The following is a 15,338-nucleotide window of genomic DNA, read 5'->3' as shown; positions in this document are numbered from 1 at the left end:
CAACCTCTACACCACAATTTTGAAGTCCAGCTGATACAAATACTACATTTAGGTTGTGTCATCGCCGGTGTAAAAATCGCCAATATCGGACTATCACCTTTCAAGGCCTCAGATATAGAACATGATAACCTCCATGCTTTCGGCTGATTCGGAAAATTTCTCAGATACGAACATAGCCATTCCTTACTTGTTATTATTTTTTTTGTTAAATATCTGATAATAACTTATTAAGAATCTGTATATATACATATGTATAGAAATGGGCGGACGGTAGTTAACCACGCCTTTTTCACTCAATATTTTAATAATCTCTGTTATTACAAGAAAATGGAAAGGTTTAAAACCGAAAATAACAAAATTATTATAACTTTTCCCGATCGTTCCTAAAGGAGCTATAGAATATAGTCGCACCATTTGATTTATAATATATTTCAAATATTTTTTCTAGATTTTTGATAAAAATTTCATAGCGATATCTCAATGGGAAGTATTTATGGCCGCGGCTTCACTGAGCACCCCCTATACTCTAATTCCGAGGCAATTGAGACCCATAATCATTAAAAATGTTCTTGAGGTTGAAGAAGTCACCTCATGGGCTTCGACAACAGCTACCTGACTTCATTAATATTTAAACCAAGGAACTCAAAATATATCAATCTTTTCAAAATCGTATGCAGAGGTAATAATCCAATGCACTTTAACTTCGGCGCATACCCTAAGTTAAGTCGATTTTATATTATCCAATTCCTGAAAGGTAAATATGTATATAATTGACTAAACAAATAAATTCCGGGGAGCCAACTTTTATCGGTCACATTGTCGGTCTCACCCATGTTCGATTATGTCTCATATTTCACTTGGGTACCAACCTGACGGGATCCGAGAGTGACTTCCAGAGCCTTCATAGCGCCGGAAATAAGAAATAAGAACCGTCTGAAGTACTTTTTGAAGGAAAGCCGCGGGAGCAATACTATTGTTGCTTAACTAATGGCTGAGGAGGTTTCCACCTAACACAATTTCTTTGACATCATACCTAAGCGCTACCGATATCAGGTCTTGCGACATTCAACGTTGCGTTCAATTTTTTCCTAGCCAGACGACTTTTATATTTTAGTCTAGTATCTAACAGCAAATTAACCAATTCTAAAATTCCTGGATTATATATAATATGGTTGATCGTTATGCACTTTGCGTTGAGAAAGCAAGAAAGTTGGGGTCATTGAGATGATATCTGCAAATTCCAACACACGAAGTTGAAATATTAAAATTAGGCAATAGTTGAGTGACGGTAGCAATTTTTTTTTTTTGTTGTTTTCAAATTTGGCCTAGACATACAAACCTACATTCTCCGTTGTTATAACTCAAAACCTGTTGCTGAGATAACGTGAACCCGGCTCTTGTCGGAACGATACGGTCTTAATTTTAGACAAAAACGGGAATTGGGATTCCTAATGCTGCATAGTTGTATACTTAATGGTGTCTAAGAAAATAGCTTTCATCAACAATTCAGTACAGTTCGGTGCCTCAGATTATAAATAAATTTGAAGGTTAACATCAACTTGATCAGGCCGTACAGAGCTGGTTTTATCGTATTATTCTTCCTTATCACTATATAATACACATAACAACATCCAGATAAGACATATATACATACATACATATATACGCAAGAATCAAATTTTTATAGAAATCGTTTTTATTGTTTTTCTTTTTTATTTTATAAATTAGTTTCGTTAATGAACATTTTCTAATTACAAATAGAAATAAATCAGACATTAGCAATTCCATTGCATCAAAAAGAAAGATCGTCACCCTCTTTGACACGCAAATGGAGATGGATAAGCAAAAAAAGAAAGAAAACAAGTTTGTGTGTCTGTGTTCTAACAAAATCTCTAATACGAAACTATAAAGACGAGCTGATCGTAAATGCTGCATGCTTTGCAGAAAATTTTCAGCATTAAGTTCACATCATTTTACACGATACAGTGGTGGTAACTAATTTGAACTTAATAGAAACTTTGTGCTACATGAAATGTTATTATAGTCGGTGTCAATGGACGACGTTGCAGCAACCGCGTTTGGCACGTTTTAAAAAAATATAAAACAAATATAACACCACACTGCACTGCAACGCACACCAATTACACCGCTTGTGAATGGGAGGAATTTTAGAGTACTATTCAGACTTAAAAATAACTTGTATTTATCGAAATCTAATAATTCTCAAATGTCGCATATAAAATTAATAGAACAAATGTATTAAAAAATAAAAAATATGATTTCAAAGCGCGTAAGTAAGGCGATTATGCGTTTACATTTGAGGTGAATTTGTTGTTTTTACTGTGATGCAGTCACACTTATAGTTTAATCATCACCGCGTTTCACTTTTCGCTGTTTGGGGCTCTGGCCCTGTTTTGGGCTGCTTTGTTTGCCGGGCTTTGGCGAAGTTTTTGGTGTCTTCGATTTTGGTGATTGTTCTATTTAAACACAAAAAAGAAATTATTGTAATTTATATAATAATAAGCATAAAGCCGTATAACTTACGGAGCACACGCAAAGTTTCTTGTGGAAGCCATTCATATTCGATGTTGCTGTCATTGGCGGTACCAGTTTCAATGGTTTTTTTGGCAGCAGCACGCTTCCTCTTGCCAGATGAACCCAAAAGGTATTGTTGACCAATAACCAATAGCAATACAACAATACCAGCTAACAGCACATAGAGGAAGAAAGTTTCGCCATCTAGACCTTCATCAACTTCGGAGATCAAAACAGTTTCATTGAAAACAGCTTCGGTGAATTGAGCACCAGCAGCATCACGATAATTCAATGCAATATTTAAACCAAAAGGACGACCAGCGAATTGGTCTGATGGCAGGAACGAGTATGCAACGGTGGCTTCAGAGCCTGGTTTCACTTCACGATTGTATGCAACGGCAGAGAAGTTCTGAATGTGATAGTTGAAATCCATAGGATAACGGAAAGAAGCTTCCACAGTCTCAATAACAAATTCATTTTTGCCCTTATTTGTAAAACCGATAAGGAATTCAACTGGTTTGCCACCAGGTAAATCTAATTGTTGGCCAGCTGTGTACAAGGGATTTGTGAAAAGCAGGTACGTATCAGCATATGGCGACGTGGTTACACTAGAATCAGCATCTTCATCATTTTCAACATCATCACCAGTCACAGCACCATCTTCACCTTCCACATCTACGAGGTCATCCTCTGCCGAGCCTTCAGCGAACGCCGCAAATTTATGTGCTATGGAGAGAATACAATTAATGATATAAAAATAAGGAATTTATGACACAAAGTAATTTTGTAATCTTTGGAGTTTATTTTATTTGGGAAATATGTAAAACAAAACACTTGACTGTTGACAAACCACTCAACAGTGCATTTCGTCTAGCAATCGTCTGCTGCCACGTCGATGACTTCCCGCACCGCACCAAATCACCATTAAAATAAATCCAATTTATTAACGTTTTTTGAATTGTACTTACGGGCATGAAATGTGCAAATTAGTGCTGGCACCACCAGCAACAGAATCAGGAAATTGCTTTTCATTTTTGTTGTCTTTTTCGCAGAGAAATCCCAATTAAAAATCTAATTCGAACAGTTGCGGCAAACACAGCCAGTGAATACGTTTGACAGAAAGAAAATGTTTAACAGCAAAGTGATGAACCTACCGAATAACGACGATCAACACACGAAAAGCATCGGACAGCTTTCACTTGTCAAAATGCGAACTCTACACAATTGTTACGTGGAGCAGATTTCAACGAAACTCTACACAAAAAATTTGACACTGGAGAAACTTAAGGGAGCGTCCCGAAAGGTCTCACGCATAAATGCTTCAAAATTCGTAGGGTAGAGCAATAATACCTCAACATGAATTATATGCAATATAATTTAAGTTATCTATGAAATTAATTAAGTAAGGAAACAATTCTTGGAAAATACGCAGTCTTAGTCACAATGGAAATATTATTCAATTAGTATTTAACAACTAACGCTTCAATATGAAGTTTGACTACAGCAAATTTTATAAGTCCAACGCTTATTCTTTTGCCATTTTACCAGCTTTATAGACTTGCCGTGGTTACTATAAAGCGATTAATTTGGAAACCTCTATCGTAACTCATATCTTTAGCCTGTTTATAAAATCAAAAAATCAATAATTTGAATTGTTTTACGTAATGTATATAAACAAAAGGAATAATTTAGGATAATTTCGCATTTTATTGTCATTTAAGACATGTACCGACAATGTACCGAATGTCATTAGGTATCGTGAAGTAAGCTGCTTTTCGAACGTAGTGCTGCCCAATTCTAAAGTTCGTCAAAAAACAACGAAATTTGACGACACCTCTTTCTTTTGCTTCCGGCTGTCATTTTGTGCGGTTGCTACACGTGAATTTTTCGCGAAAAATATTAAATTTTTATAAATAAATATGGATAAACCAGTTGTTTGGGCACGCGTCATGAAAGTCTTGGGCCGTACCGGTTCCCAGGGACAGTGTACACAGGTGAAGGTTGAATTCATCGGTGAACAAAACCGTCAAATTATCCGCAACGTTAAGGGACCAGTCCGTGAAGGTGATATTCTTACCCTGCTTGAATCTGAACGTGAAGCCAGGAGACTTCGCTAGTTAGGCATAAGCGCTGGGAGAAAAGCCTGTTTATCCATTTTGCGTGGTAAGTTCAACTGCATATTTTGCTAAATTTCGTGTAATCAATTTTGTTTTGTTTTCAATTGCAGACATGGTACTATGCAACTTTGATTCATCTGATTGTAATTACTGAAAGCGGAACAATGAATAAACAAGTTTTTGAGTAGTAAAAACGTAGTTTACTTTCTTGAATATAGAATCCAGGATTAAGTTTTATTTAACTAGAAGTGTTTTGTTTACATTCCAAATCGAAAGCTATGTGGATTATGAGGAACAAAAATATCACAAGTTACTAACATTTAATGTAAATTTAGTCGTGATTGATTTCATCTCACTGACAGACTTGCTTTGGCCGTAAACATTTGCAATAACTTAGCCCAACAAGTAAGTATTCATCGAAGTCTTCAGATGGCTCTAACGCTGCTTTGTATTCTTCAAGCACCAATAAATCCACAGGTTCTAACTGATGGCTCAAGTATTTTAGTTTTACACTCAGTGCGTGTAAATATTTAAATAAATCGTCCACCAGCTCAACAAAATATGCTATTGGTTTGTGGAATGTGTCGCCAATTATGAATGGTGTTTCCATCGTTAAATCTAGAAGACTGTGTAGTGAATTAAATAGAATACATTGCTGCCGAAGTTTTCTTAGGGAATCCGATATGCGACAACTAAAAATAAAGAATTGTGAGCTAGATATTTATTTCCTGCATGCATTTTACTCACTTGGATGTACGCAAAAGATTAAGTTTATCGGAGTATTCACGTAGCAAAATGTCTTCCGTAGGACCAGAATATACTTCTGGGTGTTTACAACAACCTGTTGTGCTTATTAGAATAACATAACGTTGAGACAAAACCCACAAACGGTTCACCATATCTTTCTGTAGCAGCATTTCACGTTTGGTAAGTGCCAAGTGTTCCCTAAACAATTCTTCCAATTTGAGGAGCTGCCGTAGCGTTTCCTCCTCTTTTTGGTAATGGATGCGAACATGTATATCAATTTCACTACTCATTGTTTTATAGAATTCCAAATCCGATAAAAAATATTTAAAAAGCGATTACAAGATAACTTCAACAAATAAATGAATGAAAATTGTTGACTTTCATGATTTTGAACATTTGAGGTTATTAGCGCTGCCAGATGTGTTTAAAAATCTGGTGTATAATTATAGTTCTTCGCTGCCACAGTGATTACAGTGGGAATCTATGGTTTTCATATAAAATGGGACCCTCAGTATTAAAGTGATATTCGATTTCTTCGCTGTTTTACCCTATCTAGCATTTGTTTTCAAAATCAATAATGCATTCAAGATTTTTGGTACGCATACAGGTACAATTAATCTTTCCAGTGTTTATGAACTCATCATACTTTTTTTTGGGGTCAAGTACACCTTTGTAGTCGTCTATTGCATTTGGATCGCCTATATCAAGCAGTTGTGTCCAACTTTTCAAATTGCATAGTACGCTATTGAAATACTCGAACGCGTCGTCTATTAAGCGACGGTAGTATGCTAATGGCCGCATTGTATAATCGCCTAAAATAAAGGGACTTTGAACTGACATATCCAATTGAGAGCAGACGTGGTTTAATTTTTTAATCGAAGTTCGAAGTGCGTCCAATAAAAATACCAATCGACAACTAGAATAAAACAGGTATGAAAAGTACCAAAATAAAATACGGAATTAATCATGACATTACTTAGAATAATGGATTGCTTTCAACTTTTTTTGAAACTTGCATTGCGCGATTTTTTCTGCCGGTATCGAAACTATGTCAGGATATGGCTTAACGCAACCATAATATCTGAAATTAAATATAATTATAAATATTTTTAATCAGCGCACTAAAATAAATGCTTAATAAAACTTACTGAGTTAATAGTAGAAACCTTTGAGATAGCTTCCACATATCATCTAACATCTTGCGTTGGAAATTGATTTCTTTTCTTAACTTGTTTTTGTAATTGCGAATTTGTTCTTCAATAAGCAATAATTGTTTAAATACATAGTTTTCAAGTCTGTAATCGCATAATGTATAAAGCGTTTCGCAATGCTCAAAATTTGGTAGCATTTTGTCCAGTTCTTTCGCATGTCGTTGAGGGTATAGCCAGCAATACTTTTTGTTTTTCACTTTTACCTTTTGATCGACGTATGGTTCTGGAAAGCACCAACAGTCCAACTTATTGCATTCGGGAGCTTGAGTTTTGAATTTTTTGCCTTCGTTGCATGCCATTGTTAAATAATTAATTTATACAGCTAGATGAAATATTATTGTGTTTTCAATCAATATTTTTAGAATTTTGAAATCAAATTTGCTGGTAAAATTTATACCTACTATGTTGATAATTTTATTTCTCTGTTATCTATAATGCAACCATGTGACCGGTAAATAAATACTTTGATATCAGCTGTTTCGGACAAGGACTTTTTTGTTTTCACTTTTGTTTATTGCTATTGCCAAGCTATTTTGCATAATTAACCACATTTTCGACACGTATCAGAAAATTATAAAAAGAAAATGGTTTTCAAATGTCAAGAGGATAGTTTTTTACGTCAAGCAAGTTTATATAAAAAAAATGAAATACAATGTCTAACATTTTGATTTCATTTAGTTTACCACAAAAGTTTTGTCCTGTGAAGCCGCAACGCTTGACTGGATTCCACCTGGTGAAAATAATGTAAAGAAATTACAAGGCTATAATGTAATTTGCGAGGATACAATTCTTTTTCCTGAGGGTGGTGGTCAGCCTTGTGATTATGGGCAACTTAATGGACAACCAGTACGTTCTGTGATACGTAAAGGAGCAGAAGCAATACATTTCGTTGAAACTTCAACTAGGTTTGAAGAAGGTGATGTAATAAAACAGTCGCTTGATTGGAATCGTCGCTTGGAGCATATGCAACAGCATTCTGGACAACATTTGATAACGGCATTATTTGATAGTGAATTTAAATATGATACCACGTCTTGGTGGTTAGGATCGGACACCTCTTATATAGAGTTAGATACAAAACATCTTATTAGCCGTGAGTCATTGGATTTGATTGAGAGAAGGGCCAATGAGCTAATTCGTGAGGGTCGAGTCGTCACTGTGCAGCTGGAGGATCCAGAAATTGCTAAAGAGGTAACTGTTTAGTGTTATTATTTATTCCAATATTAATTGGAGAATGCAATTGAAGTATCTTTACGTCTTATTGCATTAACTAACCACTTTGTGTTATCAAGTTTCAAGATGCTCGTGCTCCGCGGGGATTACCTAAAGATCACGTCGGATTGGCGCGTGTTGTACGTATTGAAGGTGTCGAGAGTAATATGTGCTGTGGTACACATGTAAGCAACTTATCACAGCTGCAGTGTATCAAATTGTTATATGCTGAAAAGAGTAAAAATGCCGTAAATGTGCACTTTGTGGTGGGTGAACGGGTACTTCGAAAGCTTGGAGAGATCTTTCAACGTGAACTACAAATGAATTTAACACTAAAGTAAATATTACATTTTATTTTTATATCCAACCCTCATCTATAGTTGATAATTATCCATTAATTTATGTATGCAGAGGTGGTCCCACTCAACATTTGGAATTGATACAGAAATTGCAGTTGAATTTGAAATCATCAACAAAGGCATTTCAAAAGTTGTTAAAAGATGTAGCAATTTCCGAAGCTGAAAAGTTGGAGAATACTCCACAACCTTATCCGAAGTATTATTGCCTTCATCGCAAAGATGGTATAGAACCAGACTTTATTAACACATTTCAACGAAATGCGCCCGAGGGTATATTCTACTTCCTCACTGTTTCGGAGAACTCATCAAACAATGGCAAGGGTCTCATGGTATTGAGAGGCAGCGAGAACGAAGTAAAAAAGTTTGGTGAGATCTTTATGGAGCTCTTAGAAGGCAAAGGCAATGGCCGTGATACAAATTTTCAAGGCAAATTCAACAATGGAAGCAAAATTCCCGAATGTAACGCGATATTAGAGAAACATTTTAACGGTGATAAAATTAAAAAATAAGTTTGTTCGTAACAAAGTTGTTTTGACTTTATTTTCAATTGTCAAATAAAGTTGTTAAATTACAAGAAGACTGCCATTTGGTACACTTTATATTTTGGTCAAATTAAGAAAAGTCAATAACGCTTAACACTAGTTACATCTATAAGTAATTAATATCGAAATTGTGCATTTTCCACTCAAGCCGCCAATAATAATCCCAAAAGCCAATATCTACTATATGCTTCCAAAAGTTTGTATAATCTACTTGTGTATACTTGCATATAGCCGGATAGGTGCAGTCTTCCTTATCATACAAATCGCTCCATAAAATGGTACAGATACCGAGTGAAAATGTGCGTAGTTTGTTTTCATTGATGGCTACTTCTAGTTCACGAAGATATGCTTCCGACACTGGATTGTGTAATGTTTTAGACACCATTGACATTTGATTGCTCCAACTACGTAATGAACGCATAAATGCTTCTTCATTTGGATTATGTTTCGCACATTGATATAAACCGTAGCCGGTGCCTGCATACACAAGAGCCTTACGCGGCTTGGCGCGTGCACCTTTCACAACATCGACTACCACATCGGTATAGTCACTGGCGAGACCACGCCAATAATGTGCCCACTTTTCAACTACAGTACCCTTGAAACGTTCTGGCAATGTGAACTTATCATTTATACGTGTACGTATATTCGCTAAACGATTACTTAGCGAGAATATTCGCATTTTTATAAATTTATTCGAATAACACAACTTATAGATTTAATATTTTTTCATTTTTTTTTTTGACGTAACAGCTGATTGGCTTTTAGGTTAGCGATGTTAGAAATGTGAAACTACTATCGATATCTATTGTTGGATGGTTTTTATTTAATGTGCCATTCACAAATATAAAAGTAGCAAAGTGGCAGCATGAATTAAATGGGCGCTCTGTAGCAACATTTCTATGTCATGTTTGTTAAAAGTAAAAATGCCTAGAATAAATAAAAAACAAAATGCTTTACAATTATTGAAAGTAACAGCGCTAAATGATTTAATGTTTGTTGAATTCTTATGTGAGAATGAAGGTGTGTATTTAAATTAATTATATTTGCTTCAAACTATTAAATATTAATTATTTTGCAGAAGAGTGGAAAAAAGGAAGATGGTATAATTTAAAATCAAATGCGTGTTTTAGGAATGCAGAAACACCAAAAAACTTTTGAAATGCTATTTTGAGTTTAATAAAGGAAGATGTTCCTCGCCACCAAACCCGATGTTGTAAATAATTTCCGCTTGCAACTCAACTCGCAATTGTGTTGTATCGCATGCGAAAAGTTCTTGTCCGAAACTTGGTGTGAGTTACCTAACTGTTGAATGCACGGAAATTCCATTGGTGGAAAAACCTTCGCAAGACCCAGAAGCGTACTTCTTCACGAACGCACATTTAATCAGTGTCAATTAAGACATTTGGCTTTCCAAGAAGCACACGTATACTAAATGATGATGGACGAATTGTCGAATGACACAGATACTTTTTTGGACCAGTTGGAACACAGATTACAGTTCCAGAGAACTAACACAAAGCCAAAGCTTGTTTATAAACAAAATACTCTCCTTATACATTTGTATATAAACATATTTTTTATTTGACCATAAAAAACTTGTTAATACTAATAAACCAACTAAAAATGGAAAATATATATGAGTTTTTTCTAATACTTACATTGTACACTATTAGTCACTGTACGAAGTTTGAATTAGACAAAACTAGAATTTTAAAATGATTAAAAGAATATATCAATATATATGTAGGAAGGGAAAGGAATACAAATTATTTCATTTTGCCATCTTGTGAGCTAGTTAAGCTTCTCAATCTTTCGTGTTCCAATCTGATTTTCTCCATTTCCACTCTTTCTTCTTTCTCCAAACGTAGTTTTTGCAAATGAAAATTGTTTTCCTCTTTTTCTTTTTCAAATTCTAGTTTTTTCGTTTCTAATTCTAAATTTTGTTTTTGGATTTCGAATAGTAAGGACAATTGATTAGAGATGCTGTGTGATCTTTTTGAATTTCTTTTTGTTGAAGTTTGTTGGATTCTTTCCATTTCTACTCTTTCTTCTTTCTCTAACTGTAATTTCTGCAATTGGAAATTGTTGTCCTCTTTCTCTTTTTCAAAATCTAATTTTTTCGTTTCTAATTCTAATTTCTTCTTTTGGATTTCATACATTAAAGAAAATGATTCAGAACTCCTGTGAGGTCTTTTTAAATCGCTTTTTTGTGTGCATGTGCTTGCTTCTGATTCACAATTAGCGGACGGACTCGCTGGCGAACTCGAAGAAGGAAGTATAACCGACGGACTGGCTAACGGATTCAAAGATGGATCGGGATCTATCTCGATACTTAATTCTGCGTAAACATTATCGAATGATGATCCCGACTCCGTTGACTGATAAATGGCTAGTGGCTGCGCATTAATGCGGTGTCCAAATATTTTGTACAGGTCTTCATAAAAAGGACATATACTTTTTATATGTTCAGCTACATTATTAGGATCGCCACTCTCAAGTAGGTCTGCTTCAGCCTGGCATTTCCAGTTGTGTGCAGATAAAAAACTGGTTTTTAAATGTCTCAATTTTGTCCTCATAATTTCCCATTTGATGTGTCTTAAATTTGGCACGTTTTGGGCTATTTTATTGTAAAACTTCTGTGCTGTTGGTTTCTGAAATAAAACCGAGAAATGTTAAAAGAGATAATAATACAAAACTACAAGAATATTACCTCAAATCGGCCTGCATTATCTTTTGTAGTATCCACTATATATGCAAGAAGGTCTTTTGTTTGGCTTTCTGACCAGCGGAACATTCCGTTTATACGTAATCCCCTTTTCTATTAAATAAACAATTTAGTCATGAATATTAACAAAATAAGCCAATAATTAAAGTTAGTGTCTAGTTTTTTTGAATTTACTTAGCATTGTAAAAAACTGTTTATATACAATGTTACTTACCTGTTCCATTTTATTAAACAACACAAAATGCTCGCAAAACAGCTGGTTGTGATTTGCGATATTTGCAACAGGGATGCCACTGCAAACAGAGTCGAATAGTTGCAATTTTGATACAAAATAAAAATCATTTAAAAACATATTTGTTACTTTTTTGTAATTCGTTCAACAATTAAGAAAATACGATTTATTCCATATCTTTGAAAAAGTGTTCACAGAGCTTCTAATACTGCTATACAACAATTCTAGCTTATTTAAATCAGGATACTGGAGAAATGCTACAGTTTACATATTAATTTAAATTTTCAAGGAAATGGCAACCTTCTTATAAAATCAGCTGTTTCTGTACGTCCACATCCGTTTTTGGTATGATATCAGTTGTCTTTAAGAAATTAAGAATAATTTTATCGTACACTGTAATATAATAATACTAAAAAAGTTTGGAAATTGTTAAATAAAAATGCCAACCCGACCATATAAGCGAAAAGCCCAAGCAAAGGAGACTAAAACTGCATCTAAAGTGAGATAGTTTCCTAATATTTATTAACTACAGTTAAATATTTTATTTTTCTATTAAAGGATGACAGTTCAACTAAAGATAATAAATCACAATTCACTCAGCCAAGTGCATCAAGGAATGTTTCTACTAACACTTTAGAACGAATGTTACTTCATAATTCCGAAGAATTGAAATTACGTGAAAAACATTGTTTATTTCCTGCATTCAATGTGGGCAGATTTCCAGTTAACAGCGCTGATGAATTGCGTTTGTATCCAAGTTTCAACGTTTCCATGCCATGTCCAATTTATATCGCCAGCAACCATTACGAAAATGTGGATATATGTCACCGTCGTACAATGGCACGAGAGATATATCGCAAACGTTTACACACATCACGGACTCGTTACCAAACAGTACAAAAAGGTAAGATTTATATTGCAGTTGCTTGTATGTAGCTCGTAGAAACAATTATATCATATTATTTTTTATAGATAAAAAGTTCAAAACTAACACAAAAGAAGATATTTATCATAACTCATTTTTTGAATTGGCTAAACGTTTGGAATGTGATCCCGATCCGTACTTTCACGGTAGTTACGATTATTACTACACTGGAGGAAATCTTTGCATATTAGGGGATGGAGAACACATATTGCATGTGGATGGTAAAAACATGGACAATTTGCGTAAGTTGTAGTTGATTACACATTTTTTATATAATTCTAATTTATATACATATATTAAAAATACATTTTCATTCAGATGTGGGTGTATTACCGAAATTTACTAGTTTTACTAGCAGTTTTCTCAATCCCATTAGTTCGCAACAAAGTGGTGGTGAAGTGTTTGAGGTACGTTCAATACAAAATCTGTGTGCAGATTCCGCGATGTCCTTTGCTTTGCGTCAACGTAACTGCATCAATTTCTACAGCATTCCTTCCACTGGTAAGATGAAGGCTATAACGCGGTTCAATAGCACGTCCACTCCATTTATAAGTTTCGCACAGTCCCCTATCGATTTGAGTACTTTTATTATAACAACAATGAAACAAAGTGTACGAGTTTATGATGTGACTTCACGAACACCGACACTTACGGCAACACATGACATTTGCACCAGAGATGATGCTATGAGAATAAGTTGGAATATGGTAAGACCATGGCAAGGTCAAACATTTTTATATGCCAACGAAAATAAATTTTTCGTCATCGATACGCGCACCACACCGGAACAGTGGTTAAATAGTTGCAGTTGCGATGAAACAAACACGTATGATTGTGATTTTATATCATCAATTGCCAAAAGTGAATTTCGCGATTTGGCATACGTGGCGACCAATCATAAATTACACTGTTTAGATTTGCGCTATTTAGGTGGCAATATGGAATCGGGCGCAGGTGCGGTGTGCCGCTGGACACATCAGTTAGAATATGCGCCTGCTTTTATGGATATTTACCAACTGGGAGCTGTAGAATTTATAGCACTCAGTAGCGCTTTAGCTGATGATATGTGTATTTGTGAACTCACGCGTGAGCATGCGGGGCAAATTGTCGAAGATAATGGTGTAAATGTTAGTAAATCGCCGTTAAAGAGTCCCTCAAAAAGAAGTTTATATAAATCTTATTGCCTACCATATCAACCACCAACTCTACAGGATGCTTATCAACAGGCGCGTTCTGTCGGTAAATGTTTGCAGCCCGATGCAGATTTACCAACGCGCATATCGCGTTGCAGTACGGGCTTAGCTTTCTACGATACATCAACTTTTCCAGAATGTATGGGTGAAGACGATTGTGATACGTTTACATTATTGCTTTCATCGAATTCAATTGGCGATGTATTTGCACACCGTTTAATTGAACAGGATACTGCTGAGCCTGAGGCACGCTTAAGGTCCGCAACTGAGGTTGAGAACACAATGTGTGAATATGCAAAACGTGTTTGTGAACTCACACAGCCCCGTCTAAATTGTACAGAGGTGGTTAACTTAGAAGGTAACAATTTTGAATAAAATGTGAAATTTTCATAAAATCTGCATTTAAACATTTAAAATTATTTACAGCTATGCGTAAGGTGTTTCGCTGCAATACACTTAGCATTCCACTCAACTTTGAAGAAGATAATAAAACCAAAGCGGATATAACACCCGTTAGAAAACGCGGTTTGGGTCGCTGGCAAAAACCCATACAAACACTACATTCTTACAAGGATGCTTTAGTGCAAGACATACTCTCCATTTGGGATATAGACTACGAAGACGATAAAAAGGCGATTTCTTTCTCGCATATCAAAAAAGGTTTGGGTGTCAAACCTGATCCAGAGAGCCTTGTTACCGATTGGTTAAATGAAAATATCAAAGAAGAAAAACCGAAATTAATACAGCGAGAGTCAATGAATTCGACCAGTAAATGGCAAAGCGAGCAATTAGATTCTTCTGCTATGACAATAGTACATGAAAATCTGTCTTATAAAATCGAGACTTTCAATGATAATGAGTACACGCTTGATGCTCTAAATGCTTCATTTATAAGCGAGTTTATGCCGCCACAGCAATCGACTCAACTCACCGAGGCAATACTCAATATGCCGGGTTCGCCGACTGAACAAGAAGAGTTCATACCAGTCAAGCCGAAACCGAAGGAAAAACCAGTTAAGAAGAAGTCCAAATATGTCAAAGGATTTTGATAAATCCAAAACAAAACTAGACGAATAAGCAAAACATAAACTCATTTATATTCATTTTCATGACGAAGATTTAATTTAAAAACTTCAATTAATCATGTGCTGTAACTGTTATTTGTAAGTTGTTGTAGAAGTTGATTCTATGGACGTCATTCTCTAATTAATTAATTACAATTTAGAAACATTTTCGAATGCTCACCAACTTTTCAGTGGTGGATTTTATTACAGTTATGATCAATTAAGTATTAAATCATTATCATTAAATTTTTATAAATAATAATCTCTTTTTTTATACATATTTTATATTTTTACTTTAAAACTTTGTAGTGATATGAGTAAGTTTATCTAATTTTGATTGAAAAAAAAAATCATTTCATAGCATTTAATTTTGTTCTACAGTATTGGACAGAACACGTATCCAAAATTAATAATTTATGCTAAAGCAATAACGGACCATTGCTATAACTGTTTCAAACGGATTTGAATTTTTA

At 34.9% G+C, this 15,338-nt stretch overlaps 8 protein-coding genes across 8 annotated transcripts; 3 read left to right on the top strand and 5 right to left on the bottom strand.

Annotated features, from left to right (window-relative positions):
- Positions 1–1,673: 1,673 nt before the first annotated feature.
- LOC105216425 (translocon-associated protein subunit alpha) lies at positions 1,674–3,736 on the bottom strand. The gene is made up of 3 exons (XM_011190902.3): positions 3,504–3,736; positions 2,545–3,261; positions 1,674–2,477 (listed from the first exon to the last, which is right to left on the bottom strand). The coding sequence occupies exons 1-3, from the start codon at positions 3,565–3,567 to the stop codon at positions 2,365–2,367; spliced, it is 894 nt and encodes a 297-aa protein (XP_011189204.1). The 5' UTR covers positions 3,568–3,736; the 3' UTR covers positions 1,674–2,364.
- A 621-nt stretch (positions 3,737–4,357) lies between these two features.
- LOC105216423 (40S ribosomal protein S28) lies at positions 4,358–4,846 on the top strand. The gene is made up of 2 exons (XM_011190900.3): positions 4,358–4,698; positions 4,763–4,846. The coding sequence occupies exon 1, from the start codon at positions 4,455–4,457 to the stop codon at positions 4,650–4,652; it is 198 nt and encodes a 65-aa protein (XP_011189202.1). The 5' UTR covers positions 4,358–4,454; the 3' UTR covers positions 4,653–4,698; positions 4,763–4,846.
- Positions 4,536–5,710, bottom strand: LOC105216424 (uncharacterized). Its single transcript, XM_011190901.3, has 2 exons — positions 5,400–5,710; positions 4,536–5,344 (listed from the first exon to the last, which is right to left on the bottom strand). Exons 1-2 carry the CDS (start codon positions 5,687–5,689, stop codon positions 5,005–5,007), a joined length of 630 nt encoding a protein of 209 aa, XP_011189203.1. The 5' UTR covers positions 5,690–5,710; the 3' UTR covers positions 4,536–5,004.
- On the bottom strand, positions 5,673–6,909 carry LOC105216422 (uncharacterized). Its single transcript, XM_029042964.2, has 3 exons — positions 6,548–6,909; positions 6,376–6,480; positions 5,673–6,315 (listed from the first exon to the last, which is right to left on the bottom strand). Exons 1-3 carry the CDS (start codon positions 6,907–6,909, stop codon positions 5,952–5,954), a joined length of 831 nt encoding a protein of 276 aa, XP_028898797.1. The 3' UTR covers positions 5,673–5,951.
- Positions 6,910–7,091: 182 nt separating this feature from the next.
- LOC105216420 (alanyl-tRNA editing protein Aarsd1-A) lies at positions 7,092–8,760 on the top strand. The gene is made up of 4 exons (XM_011190894.3): positions 7,092–7,233; positions 7,289–7,801; positions 7,903–8,159; positions 8,234–8,760. Exons 1-4 carry the CDS (start codon positions 7,195–7,197, stop codon positions 8,688–8,690), a joined length of 1,266 nt encoding a protein of 421 aa, XP_011189196.2. The 5' UTR covers positions 7,092–7,194; the 3' UTR covers positions 8,691–8,760.
- On the bottom strand, positions 8,692–9,526 carry LOC105216421 (mitochondrial import inner membrane translocase subunit Tim29). The gene has a single exon (XM_011190895.3). It carries the CDS (start codon positions 9,403–9,405, stop codon positions 8,830–8,832), a length of 576 nt encoding a protein of 191 aa, XP_011189197.2. The 5' UTR covers positions 9,406–9,526; the 3' UTR covers positions 8,692–8,829.
- Positions 9,527–10,252: 726 nt separating this feature from the next.
- On the bottom strand, positions 10,253–11,815 carry LOC105216419 (uncharacterized protein KIAA2012-like). Its single transcript, XM_011190893.3, has 3 exons — positions 11,666–11,815; positions 11,437–11,544; positions 10,253–11,377 (listed from the first exon to the last, which is right to left on the bottom strand). Exons 1-3 carry the CDS (start codon positions 11,801–11,803, stop codon positions 10,493–10,495), a joined length of 1,131 nt encoding a protein of 376 aa, XP_011189195.2. The 5' UTR covers positions 11,804–11,815; the 3' UTR covers positions 10,253–10,492.
- A 177-nt stretch (positions 11,816–11,992) lies between these two features.
- LOC105216417 (uncharacterized) lies at positions 11,993–15,145 on the top strand. Its single transcript, XM_011190892.3, has 5 exons — positions 11,993–12,182; positions 12,242–12,587; positions 12,656–12,850; positions 12,927–14,159; positions 14,228–15,145. The coding sequence occupies exons 1-5, from the start codon at positions 12,123–12,125 to the stop codon at positions 14,848–14,850; spliced, it is 2,457 nt and encodes an 818-aa protein (XP_011189194.1). The 5' UTR covers positions 11,993–12,122; the 3' UTR covers positions 14,851–15,145.
- Positions 15,146–15,338: the final 193 nt, after the last annotated feature.

Source organism: Zeugodacus cucurbitae, chromosome 5 (genome assembly GCF_028554725.1).
Source record: "Zeugodacus cucurbitae isolate PBARC_wt_2022May chromosome 5, idZeuCucr1.2, whole genome shotgun sequence".
NCBI classification, from domain to species: domain Eukaryota; kingdom Metazoa; phylum Arthropoda; class Insecta; order Diptera; family Tephritidae; genus Zeugodacus; species Zeugodacus cucurbitae.
Note: the sequence above shows the minus strand (reverse complement) of the source record. Positions and strands in the feature narration are given on the sequence as shown.

Bases quoted from the DNA above. Each gene is read 5' to 3' on its own strand.
- LOC105216425 (XM_011190902.3), bottom strand. From the start codon at position 3,567: ATGAAAAGCAATTTCCTGATTCTGTTGCTGGTGGTGCCAGCACTAATT. The intron at 3,262-3,503 runs GTAAGTACAATT...TTCTCTCCATAG, and splicing joins AATTTGCACATTTCATGCCC to CACATAAATTTGCGGCGTTC. The intron at 2,478-2,544 runs GTAAGTTATACG...GTGTTTAAATAG, and splicing joins AGAAACTTTGCGTGTGCTCC to AACAATCACCAAAATCGAAG.
- LOC105216422 (XM_029042964.2), bottom strand. From the start codon at position 6,909: ATGGCATGCAACGAAGGCAAAAAATTCAAAACTCAAGCTCCCGAATGC. The intron at 6,481-6,547 runs GTAAGTTTTATT...ATTTAATTTCAG, and splicing joins AGGTTTCTACTATTAACTCA to ATATTATGGTTGCGTTAAGC. The intron at 6,316-6,375 runs GTAATGTCATGA...GTTTTATTCTAG, and splicing joins AAAGCAATCCATTATTCTAA to TTGTCGATTGGTATTTTTAT.
- LOC105216421 (XM_011190895.3), bottom strand. From the start codon at position 9,405: ATGCGAATATTCTCGCTAAGTAATCGTTTAGCGAATATACGTACACGT.
- LOC105216423 (XM_011190900.3), top strand. From the start codon at position 4,455: ATGGATAAACCAGTTGTTTGGGCACGCGTCATGAAAGTCTTGGGCCGT.
- LOC105216419 (XM_011190893.3), bottom strand. From the start codon at position 11,803: ATGTTTTTAAATGATTTTTATTTTGTATCAAAATTGCAACTATTCGAC. The intron at 11,545-11,665 runs GTAAGTAACATT...TTTATTTAATAG, and splicing joins TGTTTAATAAAATGGAACAG to AAAAGGGGATTACGTATAAA. The intron at 11,378-11,436 runs GTAATATTCTTG...GTTTTATTTCAG, and splicing joins ATAATGCAGGCCGATTTGAG to AAACCAACAGCACAGAAGTT.
- LOC105216424 (XM_011190901.3), bottom strand. From the start codon at position 5,689: ATGAGTAGTGAAATTGATATACATGTTCGCATCCATTACCAAAAAGAG. The intron at 5,345-5,399 runs GTGAGTAAAATG...CTTTATTTTTAG, and splicing joins AATCTTTTGCGTACATCCAA to TTGTCGCATATCGGATTCCC.
- LOC105216420 (XM_011190894.3), top strand. From the start codon at position 7,195: ATGGTTTTCAAATGTCAAGAGGATAGTTTTTTACGTCAA. The intron at 7,234-7,288 runs GCAAGTTTATAT...GATTTCATTTAG, and splicing joins AGGATAGTTTTTTACGTCAA to TTTACCACAAAAGTTTTGTC. The intron at 8,160-8,233 runs GTAAATATTACA...TTATGTATGCAG, and splicing joins CAAATGAATTTAACACTAAA to AGGTGGTCCCACTCAACATT.
- LOC105216417 (XM_011190892.3), top strand. From the start codon at position 12,123: ATGCCAACCCGACCATATAAGCGAAAAGCCCAAGCAAAGGAGACTAAA. The intron at 12,183-12,241 runs GTGAGATAGTTT...TTTCTATTAAAG, and splicing joins AGACTAAAACTGCATCTAAA to GATGACAGTTCAACTAAAGA. The intron at 12,851-12,926 runs GTAAGTTGTAGT...ATTTTCATTCAG, and splicing joins TAAAAACATGGACAATTTGC to ATGTGGGTGTATTACCGAAA.